The sequence below is a fragment of the Camelus bactrianus genome, chromosome 6 (genome assembly GCF_048773025.1).
Source record: "Camelus bactrianus isolate YW-2024 breed Bactrian camel chromosome 6, ASM4877302v1, whole genome shotgun sequence".
Taxonomy (NCBI): domain Eukaryota; kingdom Metazoa; phylum Chordata; class Mammalia; order Artiodactyla; family Camelidae; genus Camelus; species Camelus bactrianus.
Genome location: NC_133544.1, coordinates 24,641,839 through 24,664,440, shown reverse-complemented (window position 1 = coordinate 24,664,440; position 22,602 = coordinate 24,641,839). Strand labels below are relative to the sequence as shown.

Sequence of the window (22,602 nt, the reverse complement as noted above, 5' to 3'; positions counted from 1 at the left end):
TGCTCTCAGGGTAGCATATTAAAGCCAGACCATCCTGCTTCCTCCCGAGTCTCCTAGAAAGAGGCTTCCCTCACCCTTTGTTGAGAGTGGGCAGCAGAAGGGGCCCTTTTGTTTGAGCACTTTTTATACCTGGTCATTAGCTAAGGGAGGTCTGGAGTAGAGCTGATTAACAAGAACTTCGGCACGTTCTCTTTCCTGTGTTAGCCAGTGCGGCGATCCTTCTGAGGATTGCCAAGGAAATGGATGCTCCTGGGCTCTTGCTTAGTCGGGACTCTCTGGAGTAGTTACGATTAGTTGGTATGGGAGTAAGAGGAGTGCCAGCTGCTGCTTGTACTGCAGTGATTTTCTTGCTAGTTGGTCAGCCCACACCGTACCAAGCAGTGTGGATTTTTACTCTTTTAATGCAAATGTTTCCTCATTGGCCTAGGCCTGGGGAGTTGTATGTAATGTGTGTTTTCTCTCTCATAGTGATTGACGATACAACCAAAGAGGTGGTGTACAGGGATTATATTGACATCAGCGTTGCGGTGGCCACCCCTCGGGTATGTTGGAGTAGGAGCTGGGGAGCTCTGGTCTGAGACTCTCACCTTACCCGTGGGAAGAAGCAGACCCCTGGGAGAGATCACTTCTGTAATTCTAACTTCTTAGAAGGGAGTTTCTAGAAGAGTAACTGATGTTTAGCCATACCACATTCTTTTATCTTAATGTCAAGCCTGAATGTTTTACTCTGTTAATCACATTGAGTAATTAAGATACTCTGGGAAGGGGAGAACATTGGCTTGAATCAAGGGAGTTATAACCATAAAGGGTACTATTAATTTGCGATTGAAACAGCTTTTCACTCTCATCAGGGTCTGGTGGTTCCCGTCATCAGGAATGTGGAAAGTATGAATTACGCTGATATTGAGCGAACCATCAGTGAACTGGGAGAGAAGGTAAAGTAGAAAGGACGTGTATGAGCTGCTGGGCAGGTCAGGGAAGAGAGCCTGGGGGAGGCTGGGCCAGTGAGCAGTGCTCAGGATGCTGGAAACTCACTTTGTTCCGAAAGGAGTGCGTGGCCCTGAGGACAGCAGTCAGGAGTGAGAGCCGAAGTGCAGCTGTCTGGCGGGGCTCATCGAGCTCTTATGACTGAAGAGCTCTTCAGGTGAAACCTGCTCGGAGAAGAAAAGGTCCTGGAGTCCTCTCTGGTGGAGCACTAGTCACAGGCTGCACAACTTTCATGTTAAAGCTAGAACTCAGACTGTTGATCTCAGATGTGAGCCTTCTGAACTGTAGGTGAAGAAAGCTGGGTTGACCTTATCTTTCAGTTACAAAATCTCTGTTTTTTAGGCCCGAAAGAATGAACTTGCCATTGAAGATATGGATGGTGGTACTTTCACCATCAGCAACGGAGGCGTTTTTGGCTCGCTCTTTGGAACACCCATTATCAACCCCCCGCAGTCTGCCATCCTGGGCATGCATGCCATATTTGATAGGCCAGTGGCTATTGGGGGCAAGGTAGGAACCATCACCGCTTACGTCAGCAGCTAGATGATGAGGAGAGGGAAGTCTGAGTAAATGCTGATTATAAAAGAGTCACTGTAATTTCAAGTATAAGTTGCATCTCTTAGTTTCTAATTAACAGCTAAGGCACTGTTTCTCAAACGGTGCTGTGTGGAGCAGCAGCATCTGAGAACTTGTTAGAAATGCTAATTCTTGGACCCCTTCCCAGACCTAGTGAAGCAGAAAGTACAGATGACTCTGATGCATGCTAGAGTTTGAGAACCACTGAGCTGAGAAGGCTTGCTGCTTCATTCTCGGTGCTATAGGGAGTGTGGGGATGCAGTTGAAGACGTGATCTTGTCCCTGGAAAACAGAGGACAACAGTGCAGAGCCATCTGTAAGCTGCCAAGTTGTACGATGAGGTTTAGAGGTTTTCTGGGAGTTCAGGGAAGGAGGTCAAAGGGTCTTGAGCTGGTCCTGGATGATATGTTGGAAGGAAAATGTTTTCTGGGCTTTCTGTGTAGAACCTTTTTGGGTCACTAACTCCTTTTTAAATCTAAAAACCATAGCTCTCCCCTGGAAAATGCTCATATGACAACTTTGCATACAGTTTCAGAGAATTTGTGGACCCTTACGTAAAAAAAAAAATTTTTTTTTTTAAAATTCTAACCCTAGAGAGGAAACTGCAGGCAGCCAGAAGTGAACAGGAACTTTTCCCTCTAGAGAGCAGACAAGTGAGAGGACGGAGCATGGTTTTTTTTTTTTTTTTTCCTTTTAAAGGCAGTTGTAAGGAGACTCCTATTTTCTTGGGTTAAGATTTGTTTTTGAGTGTGGGAGCTTTGCACTAAGGGTAGGGATTGGTCTTTGAATATATTGCAAGTATCCAGAAGCAACAAGCATAGTAGGAAAGGGTCTGGAATTGGGAACTTACTTACGGGCCATGCTTTGTCATCTCCCCCCTTCAGACGGGCTCTCTCTGTCCTGCTGTAGACAAACCTGTTGACCTCTCCTCTCTGTAGGTAGAGGTGCGGCCCATGATGTACGTGGCCCTGACATATGATCACCGGCTGATTGACGGCAGAGAGGCTGTGACTTTCCTCCGCAAGATCAAGGCAGCGGTAGAGGATCCCAGAGTCCTCCTACTAGACCTTTAGGAGGAAGCCACACGCCCTACACATCGACCATGCAGGAACTGAAAACCAGTCTTCTCCCTGTCCCCTTACGGGCCCCAGGTTAGCCTGGTGACAGACAGGCATATGCTGTTGGCCTCAAGCAAGGAAACCAGGGCACTATGTAACCAGCAGTTGCAGGTCTCTTCTTTGGTGTTCCTGCCAGGCTCTCTCCCTCTCTGCACCCTTCTCTTACACTCGAATATCTTATTTCCTAAGGCTTGAGGGAGAGAGAGAGCCTTAATGGATGCTCGTTAATATTCCTGCCCTTCCTCCACTAGCCCTCTGCAGAGATGATTCTGCTTCTCCCCTGTGTCAGTATACTGTAGGGAAACCACTGGCGACCATGTGATTAAGCTTCTATCTTTTGGAAGTCTGTTCTCCAGAGATGCCTAGGAGGGTGGTGTGCCTCCCAAGCTCGGACCAGCCTCTGTCCTGCCTGTGCACATCCTCACCCGATTCCATCTGAGTGGAGGTATTGACCACAGGCCAAGAGGTGCTGCTCTGCTTCTTAAATGGCGCCTTCATTCTCAGCTGTCAGTGACTTCAAGCTGCCTCTTCTACCTCTTCCAGGAAGCACAGGCCAGGAGATTAAGGGGGTTGAGGGGATGGATAGGCAATGTTAAGAGGGGGAGAGGGCAGATCCTCCCTGAGGTCATATGTTGTCACCGAGACAGGAGCAGAATCCAGGTCTGCCCTCACACTCTTCATCGTAGCTTTGCACCAGGAAGACCCATTTTGGCACAGCCACACACTACTGTGGTTGTGACCACCTTTCCAGGCTGCTAGGAACCATTCTACCACATTGTTCTCACTTAGAGCAGATCCTAGCACATGGCAGTGAGACAGAGCATGTCACAGCCAAGGGCTAGATGGCGCCTGGTAGAGACTGGGGTGAAGGAGGCTTCCTATGGACTGGCTCTGGTTGACTTGAGCTTCTAAATTCCATTGGTAAAAGCCTGTGGGTAAAAGGTGGCTCTGTTCCTTCCTGCATCATGGCCCTTAGGGAGCAGGGCCTTAGCTCTTCCTCTGCAGAACACAGGTCTGGGGGGAGGATGGATGGTGGTGGAAACTAGCCCGAGATTCTAGTACACAGTAGGTAAGTGGCTGATGTCACCTCTGAGGTATTGCCCGTTTTTGCTTGGGCACAATCATTGGTATTCCTTGGAGCATGATTAAATGCACATGTCTTGTCATGAAAGCTACTGGGCTTCATCACTTTGTATCCAGCTGCATCCAGGCCTGAGGCTGCTGAGCCATTTCTTTAGTGCAGGGTGTCCATTTGTACTTTGATAAAAGAAGCAAGGCCTGAGGGTTGGGGTGAGGGAAGGGGTGGGAACCAGTACTGAGTGCCTGCAGCATCTACTATGTCTTCACTATTCAGAACTTGTAACTAAAATATTTAAAGAAACTGATTTTAAATGCAAATTAAAGGGCAAGTATTTGCAAACAGGGTTCCTGCTTCTGTACTTGTTTTGGTTACTGAGGCTGTACCAAGTCTCTAGCACTGTGATTGTCATTAGCATTGAAAGCCATAGTGTCCCCTGCCAGTCAGGAAAGTGCCCAGGCTTCCTTCTAGTGAGCCCATTGAGCTTGGCAAGCTGCACTCTTAAAGAGAAATTGGTCCCCGTTCCCCTAGCCCTCTCCACCCCCGCCAGGTGTGAAACCCCTTCAAACACAACAGATTTGCATTAAAAAAATTTTTAAGATTCATTTTTAATGGAGATACTGGGGATTAAACCCAGGACCTCTTGCATGATAAGCACATGCTTTACCACTGAGCTATACCCTCCTCCTGCCCCAGACATTTGCATTTTTGTGGAGGCTTAGATTATTTCTGGGATGGATTGGTGAGAGGTAGGCGACTCTTAAAATTTTGCATTTTGCACTTGATTGCCACATGGGTACCCAGATGCTCAAGGTTGGTAGGAACAAATGAGGGGAGATCACCTCCTATGTGCAGTGGTCTATGAGGGTGAGTGGACAGGCTTGGGAGCTAATCTGCATTGACTACATGTGACAGGCACAGTGGTGTCCATGCTTAGCCTCAGCCTGCTTCTTCCGCAGTTCCTGCCTGCTGATCTTGCTTACAGTGATGTCTCTATATGGAGGTCTGTCACAGGAACAGAGCGGCTCCCAGAGGGTAGAGCTAGAGCCAGTAGGTGGAAAAAACTTGGGTTCAATGAAAGGAAGAATTTTAGAATGATCAGGTCTGGGGCATGGGGCTAGATGCTTTTAATTTCTCTAGTAAACCTACAAAGGAAGTATACTTAGCCCCATTGTTATCAAATAGAGACTATAAGCCCCTTAAGGGCGGGGCCACAGTATTCTAAACTCAGGGGCTAGCAAAGCGCCAGATGTGCAGTGTTTATTGCATGAATGAGGCCCAGAAGTTCCAGATGCAATTTGCACTTTGCACAGCAGTTGGAGGTGGTCTGGCCTAACTTGGAATGTAGCAGAAGGAACGCAGACTCTGGCCAGGTCGTGTCATTTACGTCTTTCAATTCCAGTCTTCTCAGGAACCATCTGTTTAAGGGGTCACTGTGAAGATAAGTATTACCCCCTCACCCCTACAAGGAACATGCCCCTCTTCCAAGACTTCCTGTTTTGTTTCCCAGAGAGCCCATTGTCTGCTGCATGCCAGCATTTTCCTGTGGGCTCCCAGCTGTTCTGCAGGATGCAGGCTGCCATGCTGTTCATGACCAGCCCTGCTTTCTATTTCGTAGCAGGTTCCAAGCTTACTCTTGATTACGATGGCACTTTCTCTGGGGGAACCTTCCCATCTCCCCATTCTGGCAGGACCCCTCGATACATTCATGAAGCATGGACACTGTTGGTAACAGCTGGATTTATTGGAGTGAGGGTGGAGGGATATGGGCAAACCCCAGGGAAAGCCAGGACTGTACAAAGCTGCACTTCCCCATGTCCCCTTTGCCCCAGACTACTCCTGAGGACCGGAGAAGTGTGGCCTCCCCACAACACAGGTCCTACCCTCAGGCAAAGCTGGGCCTTTGCAGCCAGACTGGAGGATGGCGTCAGAGGCGCCACCTGGTGGTCTTGGAGACACACCAGAGGGAAGGAGTTGGGGGCAGAGGTTCAAGGAAGTTTAGTTGCCACACGCAAGTGACAGGTTGAGTCCTGATGAAGAAGAGGGACCCCAAATCTCTGAAGGGGATTGTTTTTTGGGGGTAACTAACTACTTACCCCAGTTCTTGAGAGACCAGAAACATCTTGCTTCTGGCTAAAAGTTTGGACAATCATTCCATGTGTTTGTTTTGTGGTTTCACTTCAAAAGGAGATGAAGTCACAGTGGGCACTGGATTGAGTTGGGCCCTCAAGACTAAAATGCAAAATGGTAAACAGGACGAATGTCCAAGAAGGGAATCCTAATGAGTACAATTTGTCTTTAAGCAGCTTCAGGCTGGAGCCTGAATTGTGTCCCCTCAGACCCATGGGGCAGTTTTCCTTTCCACACTAGAGGGCTAGCTCCTTATTTCCAAAACTGCTGTAAGGGGCAGAGCTGTGCCTTCCTCCCTCCCCTGACTCCTCCTTATCCTTATTTTCCTGCCTTCCCTTCCTTTGCTCTCTAAAGTCTGCAGTCACAAGATAAGGGTCATGGTCAGGAGTTGAGAGTGGGCCATCCTGCTCCCTGCCTCCCCCCATGCTGACTACAGACTTCTTCCCTGCTTCCCCAGCCTCCTGACCCCCTGCAGGAATGGCCTCTGGTGGGAGAGGCCCACTAGCTGCTTGGCTAAGATGACCAGCCAGGGCAGCCCTGGTTTGGGTCCACTGAGTCAGTGGACTAGTATCCTGAGATGAGTCTCCAGAGATATCCTGAGTGGGGCACATGGCGGATAAGGAGTCACAAAACCTCATGGCTCAGCAGGTGGCCAGCAGCTCAGAGCCAATACAATGGAAGGCACCTTTAGCACGGTTGGTCCTTGTTCAGGGTACAGGGTGTGCGCTCAGCAGGCGAATGTTGACTGATGGGTGAAGGATGGATGGGCGGATGGGAGCCTGCCAACCAAGCTGACATCTCTGTCCCTCCTCCTCAGCACCAACAAGAAATGGCTTCTCCAAGAACTGGCTGGGGACTCTGTAGGCCCTTCCTGGGCTGTAGGAATGAGCCGTCTGAGGCCCAACGGAGAAGCCTGGGAGAGGCAGCTGCCTTGAGTTTTTTGCCTGAGGGCCGCTGATTTAGAGGGGCCAGCTCAAGGTGGCAGGCAAAGAGAAGAGATCCAGACCAGTCCAGCTGCTTCCATCGCCTACTCCACCCCCTTCTACCCCACCAGTTTGCTCCACTGGATGGAACTGAAAAAGGGATGGGACTTTAGTTTGTTGACACCACCTCCTCCAGCGCCCAGGCGCCGGGTAGGATCAAACTGCAGCAGCTGCAGAGAAAGGTCCAGTCAGTACTCTGGGTAGGCCTTCCCCATCCCATTGCTCCCTGCCAACCTGGCCCACAGACCCTCAGTGTTACCCTGGGGGACACTGATGTTTGGCCACCAACATATAGAAGTTTGTTGTCCCTATTGCCCTCCTGTGCCCACATCAGATACCCAGTACACAGCACGGCTTGTTCACACACAGGGTTCTGCCCTCCCTTCTGTCCACCCTCAGGCCAAGAAGCCGCCTCCTCTAGGCTGGCTGCACCTCACCTCAGTTAGCAGGGAGGCCGCGTGGCGACTGAGCCACTCAGGCAGCTGGAGTTGGGTGTGGGGCTGGATTCCCGAGGGGTGGCTCTGAGACAGTGCCTGGGAAGACACAGGAAGCGCCCTGAGGAGGCAATCCCAGGGAAGCCTGTACTCTCCTGCGGCGGCCAGGATTTCATTTTTCCCCTGTGTCACACGCAAGGGGATGATGGGGATGATGATCGTTGCCTTTTGCTTTGGACCTACCGCATGCCAGGCTGATGCCTGATACCCATGATCCATAATTTCCACACCTTTCAGAGTAAGTATTAGCATCCCCATTTTAAAGACAAGAAGGCTCAGAGAGGTCGAGTGATTTGTGCTGAGTTCAGGGTTTGAACCCAGGTCCCTCTGGCTCCCAGCTTGCTAGAAGCATCGATCTTGGGTTGCAATCAGGGAAGGCCCTCTATCAGGAACAGCACTGAAACTTACCTCCTTACAGAAGAAAAATCTCCACGGGCTACTCATTTGACATGGTACTGTCAGGGCCAAGGCAGGGCTGTGGCGAGGGAAGACAGGGCCTCTCTGCACTCCAGAAGGGTGCAGCTTGGGGGAGCAGAGAGGTCTGTCCGGAGGTCAGGAATAGGAGCAAGAAGCAACTGGGAGGAAGGTCAGGAGCCCTGGACTGGAGAGGTGGTGGGAGGCCATGAGGAGAGAAACACTCTGTGGGGCTGTTTTCAGCTAGGGCTCTCAGAGGCCCTGGCTATGGGACCAAAGCAAGAGGGAGCCAGGATGGACTGGTCATACTGCATCCACTTGGGGCATTTCCTGCTCAAATGCAGTTTGGCCTCTCGTTGCCACCTGACTTAACCAGCCCAGGTGCAGTGCTGAACTCTTGGGGAAGGACAGAGGGCAGAGGCTGCCATCATGAACAAGGGTGCTTGCAAAGGGAACCTTAAGCTCTTGGGTGATCCAGGCTGGACAGGGCAGCTGCTGATCTGGGATGAAGGAGGCCCTCTGTCTGGTCTTCCAGCCAAAGTTGGGGGGGAGGGTGCAGCTCTGAAGTGGGTAGATGGGGGAGTGAGCAGTGGGAGAGGAGGCTCGGGGGATGATCCAGTGGCCTTCCAAGTAAAAGGGCTGTCAGATTGCATCCTCTCTCCAGATCTCGGCCCAGCTGCTCTCTTCCAGAAATCTTCCCTGACCATTCCTGCTCAATTCTCATTCATACGAGGTGACAGTCTCACTAGCTATAGCCACTGGTCTGGTGGAGGTGTGGCCTGGGTGTACATGGCCTGGGTGGGAGTGGCTTCCTCTGTCTCATGGCTAGAGGGAGGAGGGCAACTGTGCTGTCAGGACGTTGGGCCCAAGAGCCAGGTCTTGGAAAACCAGGCAGGCTCAGCCCCAGCACTGCCTAGTTGGACTAAACCCAGCCCACCCTACGCTTAGTGACACCCACCAGGCTACACACCCTGCCTCACTACTCACCGTTCCAGTCAGCAGTTCATACAGTAGAGACCCAAAGCTCCACCAGTCACAGGCTTCGGTCAGCTCAGAAATCCCACCCACCTCTGTGGGAACAAGAACGCACGTGTCCCAGGCTTGCCCTGGAGGGCAGGTCTCCCCTCTACTCATCTTACCCAGATACGGCCCATTTCCTCGTCATCCTCAGTTCCCCAGCTCAACCCACACAAAGACACCCAAGGTCTGCCCTCCCACCCAGCTCCCTTCTTGCCTGGGGCACTGTAGAGGTTGTCGAGGGCCTCCCTGCAGCACTGGGGCTCCACCTCTGACCACTGGCCAAAATACGTGAGTCGGATGTGACCTTGTCATCCAGTGTGTACAGGGAGGGATAAGAGGGGACAAAACTTGAAATTAGTCATCTCTGATCTGCTGGCATGGGACAGGGGACTCCGGCACTTCTCCCAACAGCCACAAGGCAGGCCAGCGGCCGTGCTGGGCTGAGCCTCCCTAGGGGCATGCGCCCCCACCTCAGGCCCTGTGAACTCATGAGGGGAAGGGGTTTGTTTCCCAAGCTCAACCTTGGCCAGCCAGACTCGGTAGAGTCCTTCCTGAAAAGGCTGGGGGGAGGCAGGGGAAGAAGCAGATAACCCCTGCCTCTGCTTGACTTTGGGAAACTCATTCTCTGTCTTGAAGCTCAGGGGCCTCCCACCTGAGGGGTGGGGTGGCATGAAGGCGACCCCTCCTCCCCCGCAGGCCCAGGGCTCCTACCTGCCTGGTCCAGGAGTAGGTTCCGGGGATTGAGGTCCCGGCACAGCACCCCCTGCTCGTGCAGCGCCTCCAGTGCCACCAGTGTCTCAGCCGCCCACTGCTTCACCTGCTCTTCCCTCACGCTCCAGGCGCCACCGCTGGACACTGGGCTGGCCCCATCAGCCGAGGGGCGGCTCTCACCTCTGCCTCGGCCACAACCCCCCAGCACCCGGCCAGCCCCTGCGCGAACCCAAGGGATCCCCCAAGCGGACCCTGTGTCCGAGCTTTGGCCAGGTCCCCTCCTGGCTTGGGGGTGCAGGTGGCCACTTGGAGCCCTTGGAAGGTCTGAGGAATGGGAAGGGCTGGTCCTGGCTGAGAGTTCACCTTCAGCCTCTCTCTGGGGTCTGAGGGATGCAGGCCCCCAGGCTGGGGTGAGGCTCTGAGAAGTCCGTGAAGGCTTCGGGGGGATTCCGTCCTGCCGGCGGGTGTGGCCCTGGGGGAACCGCACTGGGGTCCGCACTGGGGTCTGGAGGCTGAGGCGGGAGTTGAGCTGAGCTTTCATCCTCTCCAGGCTGGAGCCAGAGCTAGTCCCAGACTGCTGGGGGTGCAGCTGGGAGAGCAGGTGGGACCAGAGAGTGCCTCCTGGGCCGTGCAGCAGGAGCAGCAAGCATGGGGACAGGGGAGAAAAAGAATGTGGACACCAGGTCCCTGTCCGGTGCCTCTGTCTGTCTTGGGCATGGACGCTCCACTTTCCAAGTCCTCATTCTGGTTCCTCCTTCCCTCAGCCTAGAATGCCCTCTCCTCTCCTCCTCCTGGCTCATCTAAAGGGGACCCAGCCTCACAACCTGGCACAAAACAGGTGCTTAACCCCTAAGGAGGTATAAATTATTGTTAATGTCCTTAGTCTGGGTGGTGGGTTCACCAGTGTTCATTACAATTTTTTTTTTTAGGGAGAAAAGTGTAATGAAATTTAAGTAAGTAAAATAAAAGACCAGGCATGGACCCATGATGATGTATGCAGTGACCCAGGGAGGTGTACGTCATTAAAAAAAAAAAATCATAGGTGATCAATTAATAGCTGCTAAGTGACCCAGTTCCTGTCCTTACAGCTTCAGCACCACCATCCCATGTGGCCACTCCGAGGGGTGGGCACAGACTAGAAAAGTGAAAAGAGCCAAGACAGGAGGAGGGGTGACAAAGGGGACATCTGTATAAGTGCCCTCTCACTCGCCCTCTCACTCACCCAAAATGTGAACATCCTCCCATGATGTCCCCCGCCCTCTGGCACCACACAAAGACCCACAACAGCCTTGTCCTCCCTCGTCCTCCAGAAAGGCTGGGTCCCCTGGTCTCTGCTGCGCATCTGGCCTTGGCATTTTAAGAAGATGAGACAAGACAATATCCCAAAGGCCTGAGGAGCTGACAGGTGTCCCTTGGGCTGCCTTACCTTGCACATGCTCCAGGTGCAGGAAGATGGAGTCCTCGCTCACAAAATACCGCAGCAGCTTGGTCATGTAGGGGACGCCATGCGGGATGATGGTCAGCCGCTCCCGGCTCGCCACAGGGCACCTGGACAGGCTCTGGGGAGAGGGCAGGGCAGACAAGTCAGGTGGGGACTGGCCAGAGGCTGCTCCGCTCTTTAGGGGCAACCGGATGAGGAGCAGCTGCCTCCCCCCAGTCCTTGACCTGGCCCTCTACCCTCTTTCCACCATGGAAGGCAGGTCCTCCCCGCAGGCCAAGGGTGAGGCAGACTCGGTGTGGGAGGAGGGGGTGGGGGGAGGGAAGGGGGAAGGCCAAGTACATGCTCAGGGGCAGAACAAGCAGCTGATGGATTTGGAGGGAGGGTGGGCTTCAGATGCAGGTTCTGGGTAGGGGTTCCCCACAGGGTAGAGGTTTCCAAGAGCTCTGAGAAAGTCCCAAGGGGAATGGAGAATGGCAGGGAGTTGGGCGCCACCTGCCTTCACCACGAAGGTCCCTCCAGTCGCTGGGTCCTGGACTAGCTGCACCTGTCAAGGTCCAGGAGGCAGTGGTCATGGCACATGCTAGTTCCCCAGGGCTCCACATCCCCAGCCCTAGCCCCCCAGGGTCCTCCACCAAAGCTGGGCAGGGAGGGCAGGCTTTGGTGGTGCACAGTATGCCTCCCACCGCCAAGCTAACCTTGATCCTGTCCTGTTCATCTTTTCTTATTAGACCTGCAGCTCTTAGCTCACAGGCCACCTCCTCCAGGAAGCCTTTCCAATCCTCAGGTTGATGATGTGGGACCCCTATCACACTGTTCTAATTCCCTGTCTCCCATTGGACTGTGAGCTCCATGAGGGCAGGGACCACACTGTCCAGCTCTGAACTCCCAGAACCCTGCACAGCAAGTGGAGATAGTAGGTGCTTCCCATACATGTGGTGGTGGTCCATCCTGCAGGGTCTGGGGGAGTCACAGCTGGAAGGGACCTCAGAGCCAGTCACCTTCTCTGATCTCTTATTTTACAGGTGAAGAAGCTGAGGCTCTGAGAGTGTGGCCCCAGGTCACCTAGGAGCCCAGTTGTGTCCAGGACCATGTGAGCTTGGCATGTGCCTTCAAATCTCATCCCCTGCCCCAAATCTCTTCTTTTAAATAGTGTTGCTCTCCGGAGGCTGTCTTGGGAGAGCAGCCACTCCTCCTGTTGGTTTCACTTGGAGACAGCAGTCTGCCAATCTCTGGGTCAGAGCCTTGTTGGAGTTTGGCCCTAGATTCATCTCTGTTGAGGGCAGGGATGGACCCCAGCCATAGGAGAGAAAGTACCAGACATGCCAGGCATGTCAGGGCTGGAAGGCAGAAGATTTGGCCCAGATGAGGGGCATGTGGGGTCAAGACCAGCATCTTGGTGTTGAGACTTCTCAACCCATCAGCCAGCCTTTTACATATTCCCCATGGTAGCAGGTGGGAGCCAGACCCTGAGGCCAGGCCACTGGGCAATGATGAAGCCTGCAGCCTAGGATTGGGGTTTAGATCTCAAGTGAGTGAAGTGATTTGCTCATCTACCAAACGGGAATTGCAAATGCCCACCCTCTATTACCACTGGTTTGTTGAGGCCACACATGGGAAGGCCCTTTGTGAATGGGAAGGTGTGGAAATGTCAGTTATCACATTTGCCAAGTCATATGGCTGCTCTGAACGTTTTTCTCCTTAACTGCAAAATGGGTCATAGCAGAACCTCCTTCAGAAGGTCATTAGGACCCTACTGAAGCAGACAACTCACATATAGCAGCAGTCTGTGCCTGCCCCATTACATGCTCTCAACAGTCGATAGTGATGACTATGAACACCATCATAGGCAAAACCCACATTGGCTGTCTAGCACGTACCATGCTAAGAGCTTTATATAGATTATGCAATTTTACTCCTACAGCCCTACCAGGTGAGTACTACTAGTGACCCATTTTACTGATAAATTGAGGTTCAGAGAGGTTATGTTGCCTATGGTCCCCCTGCTAAAATGTGGTAAAGCCAGGATTTGAATCCAGACAGGCTGATCCTGTAGTCCTGGGGACTTAACTGAAAATAGGGCCACAAAATAGGTGACCTGACACATGCCTTCCCTCTGGCCTCAGTTTCCCTGCCATCCGGGTAATGAAGATGGTGGACTAGTTGAGCATGGAGTCTGCTGCAGGAGTGAGGCATCCCTTTTGACCACCAGAGGTCTCTCCTCCAACAGCCAGGGACAGAGCCCAGCCTGGCCCCAGGAACTTGGCCAAATTTGTGCAATGTTTGAAAAAGAGAGGAAGAAAGCCCTGAGGTCATTTAGGATAACACAGATTCCCACAAGTCCTGACACCCCGGATAATTCCCCACTGTCTCTTGCCAAGTGGGATTCCCCACCACCTTGTCCTGGGCAAGGCTTCTCATTTACAGAATACAAAAAACCAGAAGTGAGGATCGGGGAAGCCAGAAAATGAAACTTGATCAGTACATTGAAACAAGTGTGTTGAAAAGAAAAGAAAAGAAAAGAAAAGAAAAGAAAAGAAAAGAAAAGAAAAGAAAAAAAAATATATATATATATACACACACACACATATCAAGAAAGAATTGGACTAAATCATTAACAGTGATTATCTTGGAGTTAGGTAGGATGATGGGAATTTTTTTTTTAAACTCCTTTCTCTTTCATCATGTTTCAAAAGGGTAGCAGAGGGGGCATTTTCCCATTAAACTAAGCAAACAAAAAATCCCCTTTCTCTTTTGCTCTGTGCTATGAGGGACAGAGCACTAGCTTGTCACTTAAACTCTATGAACCTCAGTTTCATTCTCTGGGTTTTACTGTAAGGCAATGATTAAAATGCAACATTGTCCAGTAGAGTTTTCTGCCATGATGGAAATATTATATATATATATCTGTGCTGTCCAATACAGAAGCCATTAGCCACATGTGGCTATTAAACCCGTGAAATGTGGCCGGTGCCACTGAGAAACAGAAAACTTCATTTAAATAGTCTTATGTGGCTAGTGACTACGGTATCGGACTGCACAGTATAATGCTTTTTTTTTTTTTCCAGAGCAGGTTTAATACAACAGCTTTGCAAACAAGAACAGGACTTATGACACAAAAATAGACATATGGATCAATGGAACAGAACAGAGAGCCCAGAAATAAACCCACACACCTATGGTCAATTAATCTTCAACAAAGGAGCTAAGAATATACAATGGAGAAAAGACAGCCTTTTCAGCAAGTGGTGTTGGGAAAGCTGGACAGTCACATGTAAATCAATGAAGTTAGAACACTCCCTCACACCATACACAAAAATAAACTCAAATGGCTTTAAAGACTTAAACACAAGATAAGACACCATAAATCTCCTAGAAGAGAACACAGGCAAAACATTCTCTGACATAAATCATGACAATGTTTTCCTAGATCAGTCTACCAAGGCAAAACAAATACAAGCAAAAATTAACAAATGGTACCTAATCAAGCTTATAAGCTTTTGCACAGCACAGGAAAACATAAACAAAACGAAAAGACAACCTACAGACTGGGGAAAGATATTTGCAAATGATGTGACCAACAAGGGCTTAATTTCCAGGATATACAAAGAGCTCATACAACTCAATAACAACAACAAAAACAAAAAACACAACCAAAAAAATGAGAAGACCTAAATAAACATTTCTCCAATGAAGACATACAGATGGCCAATAGGCACATGAAAAAATGCTCAATATCACTAATTATCAGAGAAATGCAAATCAAAACTATAATGAGGATCACCTCACACCAGTCAGAATGGTCATCATTCAAAAGTCCAAGAACGATAAATGCTGGAGAGGGCATGGAGAAAAGGGAACCCTCCTACACTGGTGGTGGGAATGTAGTTTGGTGCAGACACTGTGGAAAATTGTATGGAGATTTCTCAAAAAACTAAAAATAGGGTGACCATATGATCCAGCAATCCTACTCCTGGGCATATATATATCCAGAGGGAACTCTAATTCAAAAAGATACTCAATGTTCATAGCAGCACTATGTACAATATCCAATACATGAAACCAACCTAAATGTCCATTGACAGAAGACTGGATAAAGATGTGGTACACACACACACACACAGGAATACTACTCAGCCATAAAAGTGAAATAGTGCCATTTGCAGCAACATGGATCAACCTAGAGAATGATCATACTAAATGAAATAAGTCAAAGACAAATATCAGATGATATCACTTATATGTGGAATCTAAAAAAAATGATACAAATGAACTTATTTATAAAACAGAAAGAGACTCACAGACATAGAAAACAATTTAAGGTTACCAAAAGGGAAAGTTGGGAATAAATTAGGAGTTTGGGATTAGCAGACATAAACTACTGTATATGAAATAGATAAACAACAAGGTCCTAATGTATAGCACAGGGAACTACATTCAATATCTTGTAATAACCTATAATGAAAAAGTATACGAAAAAGAATGTAAATATATATGTATAACTGAATCACTATGCTGTACACCAGAAACTAAACACAACATTGTAAATCAACCAAACTTCAGTAAAAATAAATAAATACATTTAAACAATACCCTTAAAAAAAAAAAAGACCGGGCCTTAACAAATATCAGGTAAGTACTGCTACGGGGAAGGTGGAAGGCAGTTCTCAGTACATGCTCTCATCTTTTTAAAAGTGGAAATCTCTTTTTAAAAAATAAAACCCACTGAGTTCTCGGGACAATTAAAGCTTTGGTGAAACACATTAGCACTTCCTTTTAAAATGCCCAAAGTATCAAAGGCCAGGAGGAATCTCTCCTTTAGCAAACAAATCCAAAAGGTTCAAATAGGTTCTCAAGCACCAAGGCCCTCAGGAGCCAAGCATGTGAGCCAGTGCAGGACGGAGAGGGGCAGACGGAGGGCTGGTGCCCCATTCAAGCGGGCAGCCCCTCCTCTGCTCCCACTGACACTCAGGTACGTGAGCCAGCATTTCCAGATCTTCTGATTTTCCAGCAGAAGCAGAAAATCTGGACTTCTCCATGAAACCTGCCAAATTTTAAATGCTGATAACTAATAATAATTTAAAAAAAACACCCCTGTGTTTGAGCCAAAAAAATAAGAAGTTACTTGGCTGGCCTTCTCTTTCTTCCCCATCCCTGACTCAAGGCCCAACTCCTGGATGAAGCTCAGCAAATAGGCAGTGTTGTCTCCCAAGGCCCCCTAAGAGCAGACCCTGGCAGCCCAGCCAGCTGCCTGGCAAGTTCCTGACCCACCCACCTCGCTGTTCCCTGCCACCCCCTACCCCTGCCAGTATCTCTTCAGTCTAGAGAGACCCCCACTCCTCAGCCCCTCTAACCCTCACAATGGGGCATCTCTCGGGGCACAAGGCTTCCTGAGCGGGCCCTTGCTCCTCCCGGGTCTGCAGGCTGCTGCAGGCTGGCACTGCCATCCCGCCCGCCTGGATCTGCCTGGGCAGAGCTCTGTAATGGAACACGGTGATATCCACCCAGTGGCCCTAACAACTCTCCTAATTTGGGGAGATTGGTGTTCCTGGCTTGGGAGTGAGACAGGCAAAGGAAGTGGGATTTCAGGAGGGAGGTGGAGTAGGTAAATTGAGTGTCCAAGAAAGTGTAAAAAAGGAAAGAGAAGACAGAACGGTTGGTCTTGGCCTGAAGTTGCACTTCCCATGCGCACAGACCTCAGAATATGGGATTCCAAAAATGTTTTGCACATGCGTGTCCTGGGGTTAAACAAATCCAAATTCGGGGAATTCTGTCCTAGACCTCCCTCTTGGAGACTTGCTGTGTACATTTGCATCCTAAAAGCGTAAAAATTCCTATAATCTAAAAAAAAATGAGGTAATGTAACTTTAACTCACTGTTTCCCAAACTTTTTTGACCCAGAACCCCTCTCTCCATAACAACTACGGTTCAGTGGGATCCCACACGGGGAAACAATGGTGGCTGTCACCTCCTTCGCCTGCCCATGGAAGCAGCCAAGCTACATGGACTTGTGCTGTGGGAGGGAAGGGCCGGACAGATAGAAGCTGGCTGGGTCTTGGCTATCAGACTGGGGCCAGTTCCAGGGACCTGGGAGCAGCAGCTGGAGCAAGGCTGGGGAGACGGGAAGCCTACTCGCCTTCGACCTGCTCCTGTCATTAACTCTCACAGCCATCAAATTCGTATCAAACGCTCTACTGTGTGCCAGGCCTTTCCCAAAAATTGTTTCACTTTAGTTCCCACATCATCCCAGAGGGTGGGGGGAAGATCCTTACCCCACTTACAGATGAGGAAACCAGCGCCCTGAGGGAAAGGGCTTGCCTGTGGCCACGTGGCGCCAGCCCAGCCAGGACCTCATCCTTGGCGTGTGGGGGAGCACACACTGGTCTCCTTTTCTCTGCACGTTCCCAGACCCATCCAAATCCCCCATGAGTGTTTTAAATTACAGATGCCTGGGACCAACCCTAGAAATTCTGACTCGATGGGTTTGGGATGGGGCCCAGGTAGCCATAATTTTAGGAAGCTCTCTCCAGGTGATTCTGATAAACCGCCAGTTTGAGGAAAAACCACTTCAGCAAATACCTGGGTATCCCTGGGTTGGGGCAGAGGGCAATCAAATATTGGCTCAAATCTCATTTGACCCAACCAACCGCCTGTCCTTCCAATGAGTGTCCCAGGGATAAGTTGGGCTGTCAGCTCCTATCTTTCTGTGTGCCCTGACTTAAGGGAAAAGATCCTAGATGGGGTCAGGATGCGTGAGGGGGAGGGTGGATGCCAGGAGAGAAAGGGCAGAGCTGCCAAGGCCCTGGGCAAGCCACTGGTCACCCTGGACCCTCAGCAGGGCAGGCTTCTGGAGATGATCACGTTCCGCCACAGGAACTTCTGGGCTGTGCTTAGTGGGGAGACCAGTGGCTGCAGCCCTGGGGTGCAGAGGGGGTGCAGAGCGAGTGCGGGGCGGGGCCTGTGGGAAGTGGGAAGTGAGAGTGAGTCGGGCAGTGCAGGCTGGCTGGGTGCCCTGGCCATAGCTTCTCCTGTGGCTTCTGTCATGAATCTCTGAGGGAGCAGCTTTCCGTGTCTGAGCCGGAGGGCTAGGGAGAGGAGCTATTTGCCTCTGCTTGTTTCTCACATTTTCCTTTCCTGGGGCAGAGAAGGGGGTGGGGGAAACAACTGGACACAGCTACTCTCCTTCCCTTGGACCCTCTGACCCCTTTGCAATGCCCTCTGGAGGAGCCAGGATGGCTGCATTGTCTCCCCACCTGTCACCTCCCCCACCAACAATCACACACACCATCTCTTCCCACGCCTTGGGCATCGGTCACTTACCTTCTCGATGACTCCGACCACCCTGCAGCCCCTCAGCTGCTCCAGGGCTGAACTCAGTGTGCGGATGGGCCGGAGCCTCAGGCTGCTGAAACCCTGTGGAGGCAGGAGACAGCCACGCAGCCACCTCAGGGCAAGTCTTCCTCAGCTGCCCCTTCTCTCCAGGGGAGAGCAGTGGCCACAGAGGGCAGGACCAGGCATAGACAGACCCCACCTCACAGGGACAGACTGAGCGGAGGAGCTGGCCTTGACTAGTGGGGACGTGCACTCATCCAGGTGGCCAGACCACACTCTCAGCTCAGCCCCCACCTAGCCTTCCTCCCAGGCCCAGGGAGTTCTCAGGGCTTCAGATGCCCCCTCTCAAAAGCCCCACCCACAGGAGGCAGATGCTCCCAGGCATGGGAACATAACCTGGGAACATGTAGGTCTCAGGAAACATGCCTTGAAGACCAAGGCATGCGTGCAGCCCAGGCACCTGCTTTGAGGGAATCAGCTTACAAGCTGCAGTGAGCCTAGATGGGGCTGGTGTGTGTGTCTGTGCAGGCCTGTAGGCATGAGAAGTGTACATGCATCTTCAACCCTCTGAGTATCTACTGGGCTAGGAAAAGCTGTATGCAGAGAGGATTTGTGCACATTTGTATATGCACGTATTCAGGTGTGTGTGTGCATGTGGGTGTTTGTGTCTGCTCCAAATTCTCACTGCAGTCCATCCAAACACAAACAGATCTGGGAGGCTGGGTGTGCACATAGGCGAGCACGTGTATGACGGTGGGGAGGTGTGTGTGTGTGTGTGTACGTGTGTGTATTCTGTGAGGGCGTGAAACTGGACTGGAGATGATTCAGAAGTGTTTGAAAATGAATGAACTATGGAAGGTGTGGGAGAGAGAGGAAGCCAGAAGGAGGAGGGCAGTCCTGGCACACACCCCAGCTGACCTGCGCTCTCCACCATCCACCCTGCCACCCAGGAGGGTAGGTGACAGCTCTCTGGCCAGTGAGGTGTCACGTCTCATCTCCCTCCGAGCCCTCAGGCCTTTGGGGTCTCCTCACCGTGCCAGGACTGGCTCCACTGCCCAGCGTCCTCTGCAGGTGGCAATTAAAGATCTCTTCTGCCCGCCGCAGGTACTTGTTAATTTTCAGCTTTACAGCCTCGCATCTCTCCTTGTTGGGATCGACTGTGGGGAGAAGAGGTCACCAGGACCCACCCTTGGGAGGAGGCTGGGGTTTGGGATCCCATTGCCTGCCCTCTGCCCTCCACCGGAGGGAGTGCCTATTTCTGAGGCTAGTCAGTGGATTCTGACCCTACATCTGTTCTTGGGTCCTTCTTTAAGTGGAGGAAGGAAGGTGGTGGGCGAGGTTGGGAATCACGGTTGCCCCTCAGCCTACAGCACTTTATAGTTGGCACCTACCACCTCGCTGGCCACCATCACACCCTGGGAAGGGCCAGAGTGGGGATTTCCATGTCCGTTTTTCAGTGGAGGAGACAGAAGCTCCAGAGAGCACTCCTTCCTTTATCTCTGATGCCCAGTGTGAAAGAGACTGGAATGGGGATCAGGATTGGAGGGTGAAGGAATTCACTGAACAGGCTTGAAGCCCAGGTGTTGAGAGGTCTTATCAGCGGGAGGATAGGAGTCGTGAATTGGAGCCTGACTCCTACCCCCAGCCTGGTCACCAAGGCCCTCAGGGGTCTCCAACTGGCTTCTCCCCCAACCTGGAAATGCCTCACTGTGCCCTGAGCAGGCCTCCCCTCTCACCTCCAGGACTTGCCATTCTCTCTCTAGAGCCCTACCCAGCCCCTCAGCTGGAAAACACACTTATTCTTCAGTGCTCACATTAAGGTTTTGGCTTCTATAAAATGTCCTCTGCCAGCCTAGCCTGGCCTGTTTCCCTTTTCCCTCCCTCTACTTCCTCCTCACTGTTTTCCTACTTGGGACTGTAATTGTCCATCATCAACTCATCCATCTCCCCCCATCAGAATGCAAGCCCCTAGAGGGACAGACCCCAGCTTGGCTCCAGGAGCAGGCAAGAGGGGGCCAAGCACAAAGCTTCTGGAGCCAAAACCGTTCAAACCCCAGCTTTGCCACTTGATAGCTGTGGAGTCTTAAGCAAGCTATTTAACTGTCCTATATCTCAGTTTCCTCATCTGGAAAATAGGAATAAAAATAATTCTTACATACTTGGAAGTGCATGCAAGAACATATACAGTGGTTTCCATTACTGCGGAGCTCAAATGAGTTAAGACAGGTAAAGCCCTTAGACCAGTGCCTGGTGTATAGGAACTGTTAGATAATTGCTAGCCATTATTATTGTCCTTCACAGAGGTCCTGCTGGGCCAGCACAGAGTTCTGCTCACCCAGCACAGATGGGCCCTGCGCTGGCCCTTCCCCATCAGCCTCCAACCCTGCCCAGCCCCAGCCTCACCGTGCACGCCTCGGAGCAGAACGTCCACACCGTTCTGGTAGTGGTTGAAAGCTGCCTCGTAGTCCTCACTGACATCACGCTCCAGGGCCAGCCGGATTTGTGTGGCTGCATCCACCAGGTAGTCGCGCTTGGTCACATCAGGGCCCCCTGGAGCCACTCGGTTGCGAATCTGTTCCAGGTACACTCGGGCCTGGGAACGTGCTCGTGAGCAGGGTTCGGGCTCCAAGCGAGGGCCAGGGTGGCCCTCGCAGGCTACCAGGCTCATGGCTGCCCTGTGGCTGGGACCTGGAATGAGCATTTGCATTAGGGAGAACCCAGCTGGGAGCAACACCCCATCTGCACCCTGGTTTCCTCCACTGAATATTGGGGAGACTAATATTCACCTCCATGAGGTAGAGGGATCAGAGCTAATGTGGGTACTATCCCTTCACTGAGTCAGATCTTTCTTAAGTGTGGTGATAATAGGATAATATCATGCTTTGGGCTCTGTTTTCCTTTCAATTCAAACTCAGTTCAGCAAGTATTTCTTGAGCACCTAGTATGTATTGAGCACTGGAGAGGGCTGAAGATACTCATGATTCAAAGCTGCCTTCAAAGAGCCACTGTGGAGCAAACCTGGTGTCTATTACATGGTAAACACATGGAGGTCACACACTCTGAAGTCGAAGTGGGGGCCTGGGGCCCAAGGGCCATTCCTCATACTGTTTCCTCCATCCTGCTGGTTTCCCTCTCCCTGCTCCTCCTATGGGAATCTCACTTATCCTTGAGTTCAGATTCGGCCCCGTAGCATCTCCTGGAACAGGATGGATTGCCCTTGCTTTATTTCATTTCCCTTGGTCCTGAGGTCAGTGTGACCAGGGAGTGAGGACTTCCAAGGAGCTGGGCAAAGAGCTGGGCAAAGAGTTTGGCTTTAAAGCCTGTGGGCAAATGAAATGACTGAATGGCAGATTTGGTGCCACTCTGGATGGAGTTAGAGTCAGGAGGTCAGAGCCCACCCAGTCCTAGGGAGGGGATGGCTCTGTGCTCCTTGCTCTGGCTCTGAGAAGGCAAAAGGCCACGTGGCCTCCAAGGACCAGACAGCAAAAGTGACCAAAGGGATAAGAGCAGTAGCTGCAAAAAAGGAAAGGGCTCAGTAAGAGGCCAGCAGAGCTGCCTTTGCCCCTCACTGCAGTCTTGGCACCTTTGCTTTCTCAGGCCCCATTAGGAAGGGGCAGTGCACAAACTGCCAACCCCAGGCCATTTCTGCCTCTGTGGAGAGAGAGAGGAGAGAACAGGATGCGGAGTAGGGCGGGCAGGAAAACCCACACCAAGCCAGAGGGGAGCTGAACCCAGGCCAGGATGCGGCCAGGAGGCGGAGGGAGGGAGGAGGAGGAGGGAAACCGCACCCTTCCCGCTGGGCCCAGTCACCGGCAGCTCAAGAGGCCTGTGCTCAGGGGCACCAAGGCCGACCGGCTGGGCAGCTCGAGTAGGGGTCCGGCTTCTGGGGCCACCCGCCGGGCCGGGTCCTCCCAGGCAGAGCTGCCTAGTCGCGCCTAGACCGAGAAAGCGACGTCCAGTCCGCAATTCCTCGGCACTCAAGGTGCACCGCCCCGCGAGGGTCTGCCGAGGAAGGCGGGCTGGGGGAGTGAGTGGAGGGGGCATCCTCCCCTGGGGGTGGGGGTTGAGGGAGTGGAGGAGGAGCCGGGCAAACACCGTACCTGCCCAAGCCAGGAGCTCGGTCCGCGCGGCCAGACCTAGCCCGGCCGCCACCGCCCCTTCGCCCCCGTAGGGGACCTTGCGCCGCCTGCGGCTGCTTTCAGCCCTCCAGCCAGGTGCGGGGGTCTGCAGATTGGCTGCAGATGAGCTCATCCTCTAGCCATTAGAATAAACCACCAATCAGCGCCCGGCTCGATTTCTGCGGGCCCTTAAAGGCGCAGTG

At 51.7% G+C, this 22,602-nt stretch overlaps 2 protein-coding genes and 1 non-coding gene across 10 annotated transcripts in view; 1 reads left to right on the top strand and 2 right to left on the bottom strand.

Annotated features, from left to right (window-relative positions):
- The window catches only part of DLST (dihydrolipoamide S-succinyltransferase), a 17,736-nt gene extending 13,884 nt beyond the window's left edge, over window positions 1-3,852 (top strand). Inside the window, exons 12-15 of the mRNA XM_074365233.1 lie at window positions 469-542; window positions 852-935; window positions 1,330-1,497; window positions 2,502-3,852. Of these exons, the coding sequence (XP_074221334.1) occupies window positions 469-542; window positions 852-935; window positions 1,330-1,497; window positions 2,502-2,636 (461 nt within the window). The 3' untranslated portion in view covers window positions 2,637-3,852. The remainder of the gene's footprint in view (window positions 1-468; window positions 543-851; window positions 936-1,329; window positions 1,498-2,501) is intronic.
- The window catches only part of RPS6KL1 (ribosomal protein S6 kinase like 1), a 23,078-nt gene extending 476 nt beyond the window's left edge, over window positions 1-22,602 (bottom strand). For 2 of the 8 annotated variants that reach the window (XR_006727856.2, XM_074365230.1), the window contains exons 1-11: window positions 22,382-22,602; window positions 20,685-20,969; window positions 19,314-19,438; window positions 18,270-18,362; window positions 11,449-11,496; window positions 10,938-11,070; window positions 9,512-10,132; window positions 9,015-9,104; window positions 8,768-8,850; window positions 7,310-7,405; window positions 1,036-1,151 (exon numbers count right to left, since the gene is read on the bottom strand). Coding sequence is in view for 6 of the 8 variants with exons in the window: in XM_074365230.1 (XP_074221331.1) it covers window positions 1,074-1,151; window positions 7,310-7,405; window positions 8,768-8,850; window positions 9,015-9,104; window positions 9,512-10,132; window positions 10,938-11,070; window positions 11,449-11,496; window positions 18,270-18,362; window positions 19,314-19,438; window positions 20,685-20,969; window positions 22,382-22,532 (1,803 nt within the window). In the remaining 2 variants the exon portion in view is untranslated. Of the gene's footprint in view, window positions 1-1,035; window positions 1,152-5,479; window positions 7,043-7,264; window positions 7,968-8,767; window positions 8,851-9,014; window positions 9,105-9,511; window positions 10,133-10,937; window positions 11,071-11,448; window positions 11,497-18,269; window positions 18,363-19,313; window positions 19,439-20,684; window positions 20,970-22,381 lie in introns of those variants that run through there. The other 6 variants (XM_010962917.3, XM_074365231.1, XM_074365232.1 and 3 more) reach the window with 6 other exon arrangements.
- Window positions 4,372-4,444, bottom strand: TRNAD-AUC (transfer RNA aspartic acid (anticodon AUC)). Its single transcript has one exon. It is a non-coding gene; the product is annotated as a tRNA-Asp (tRNA).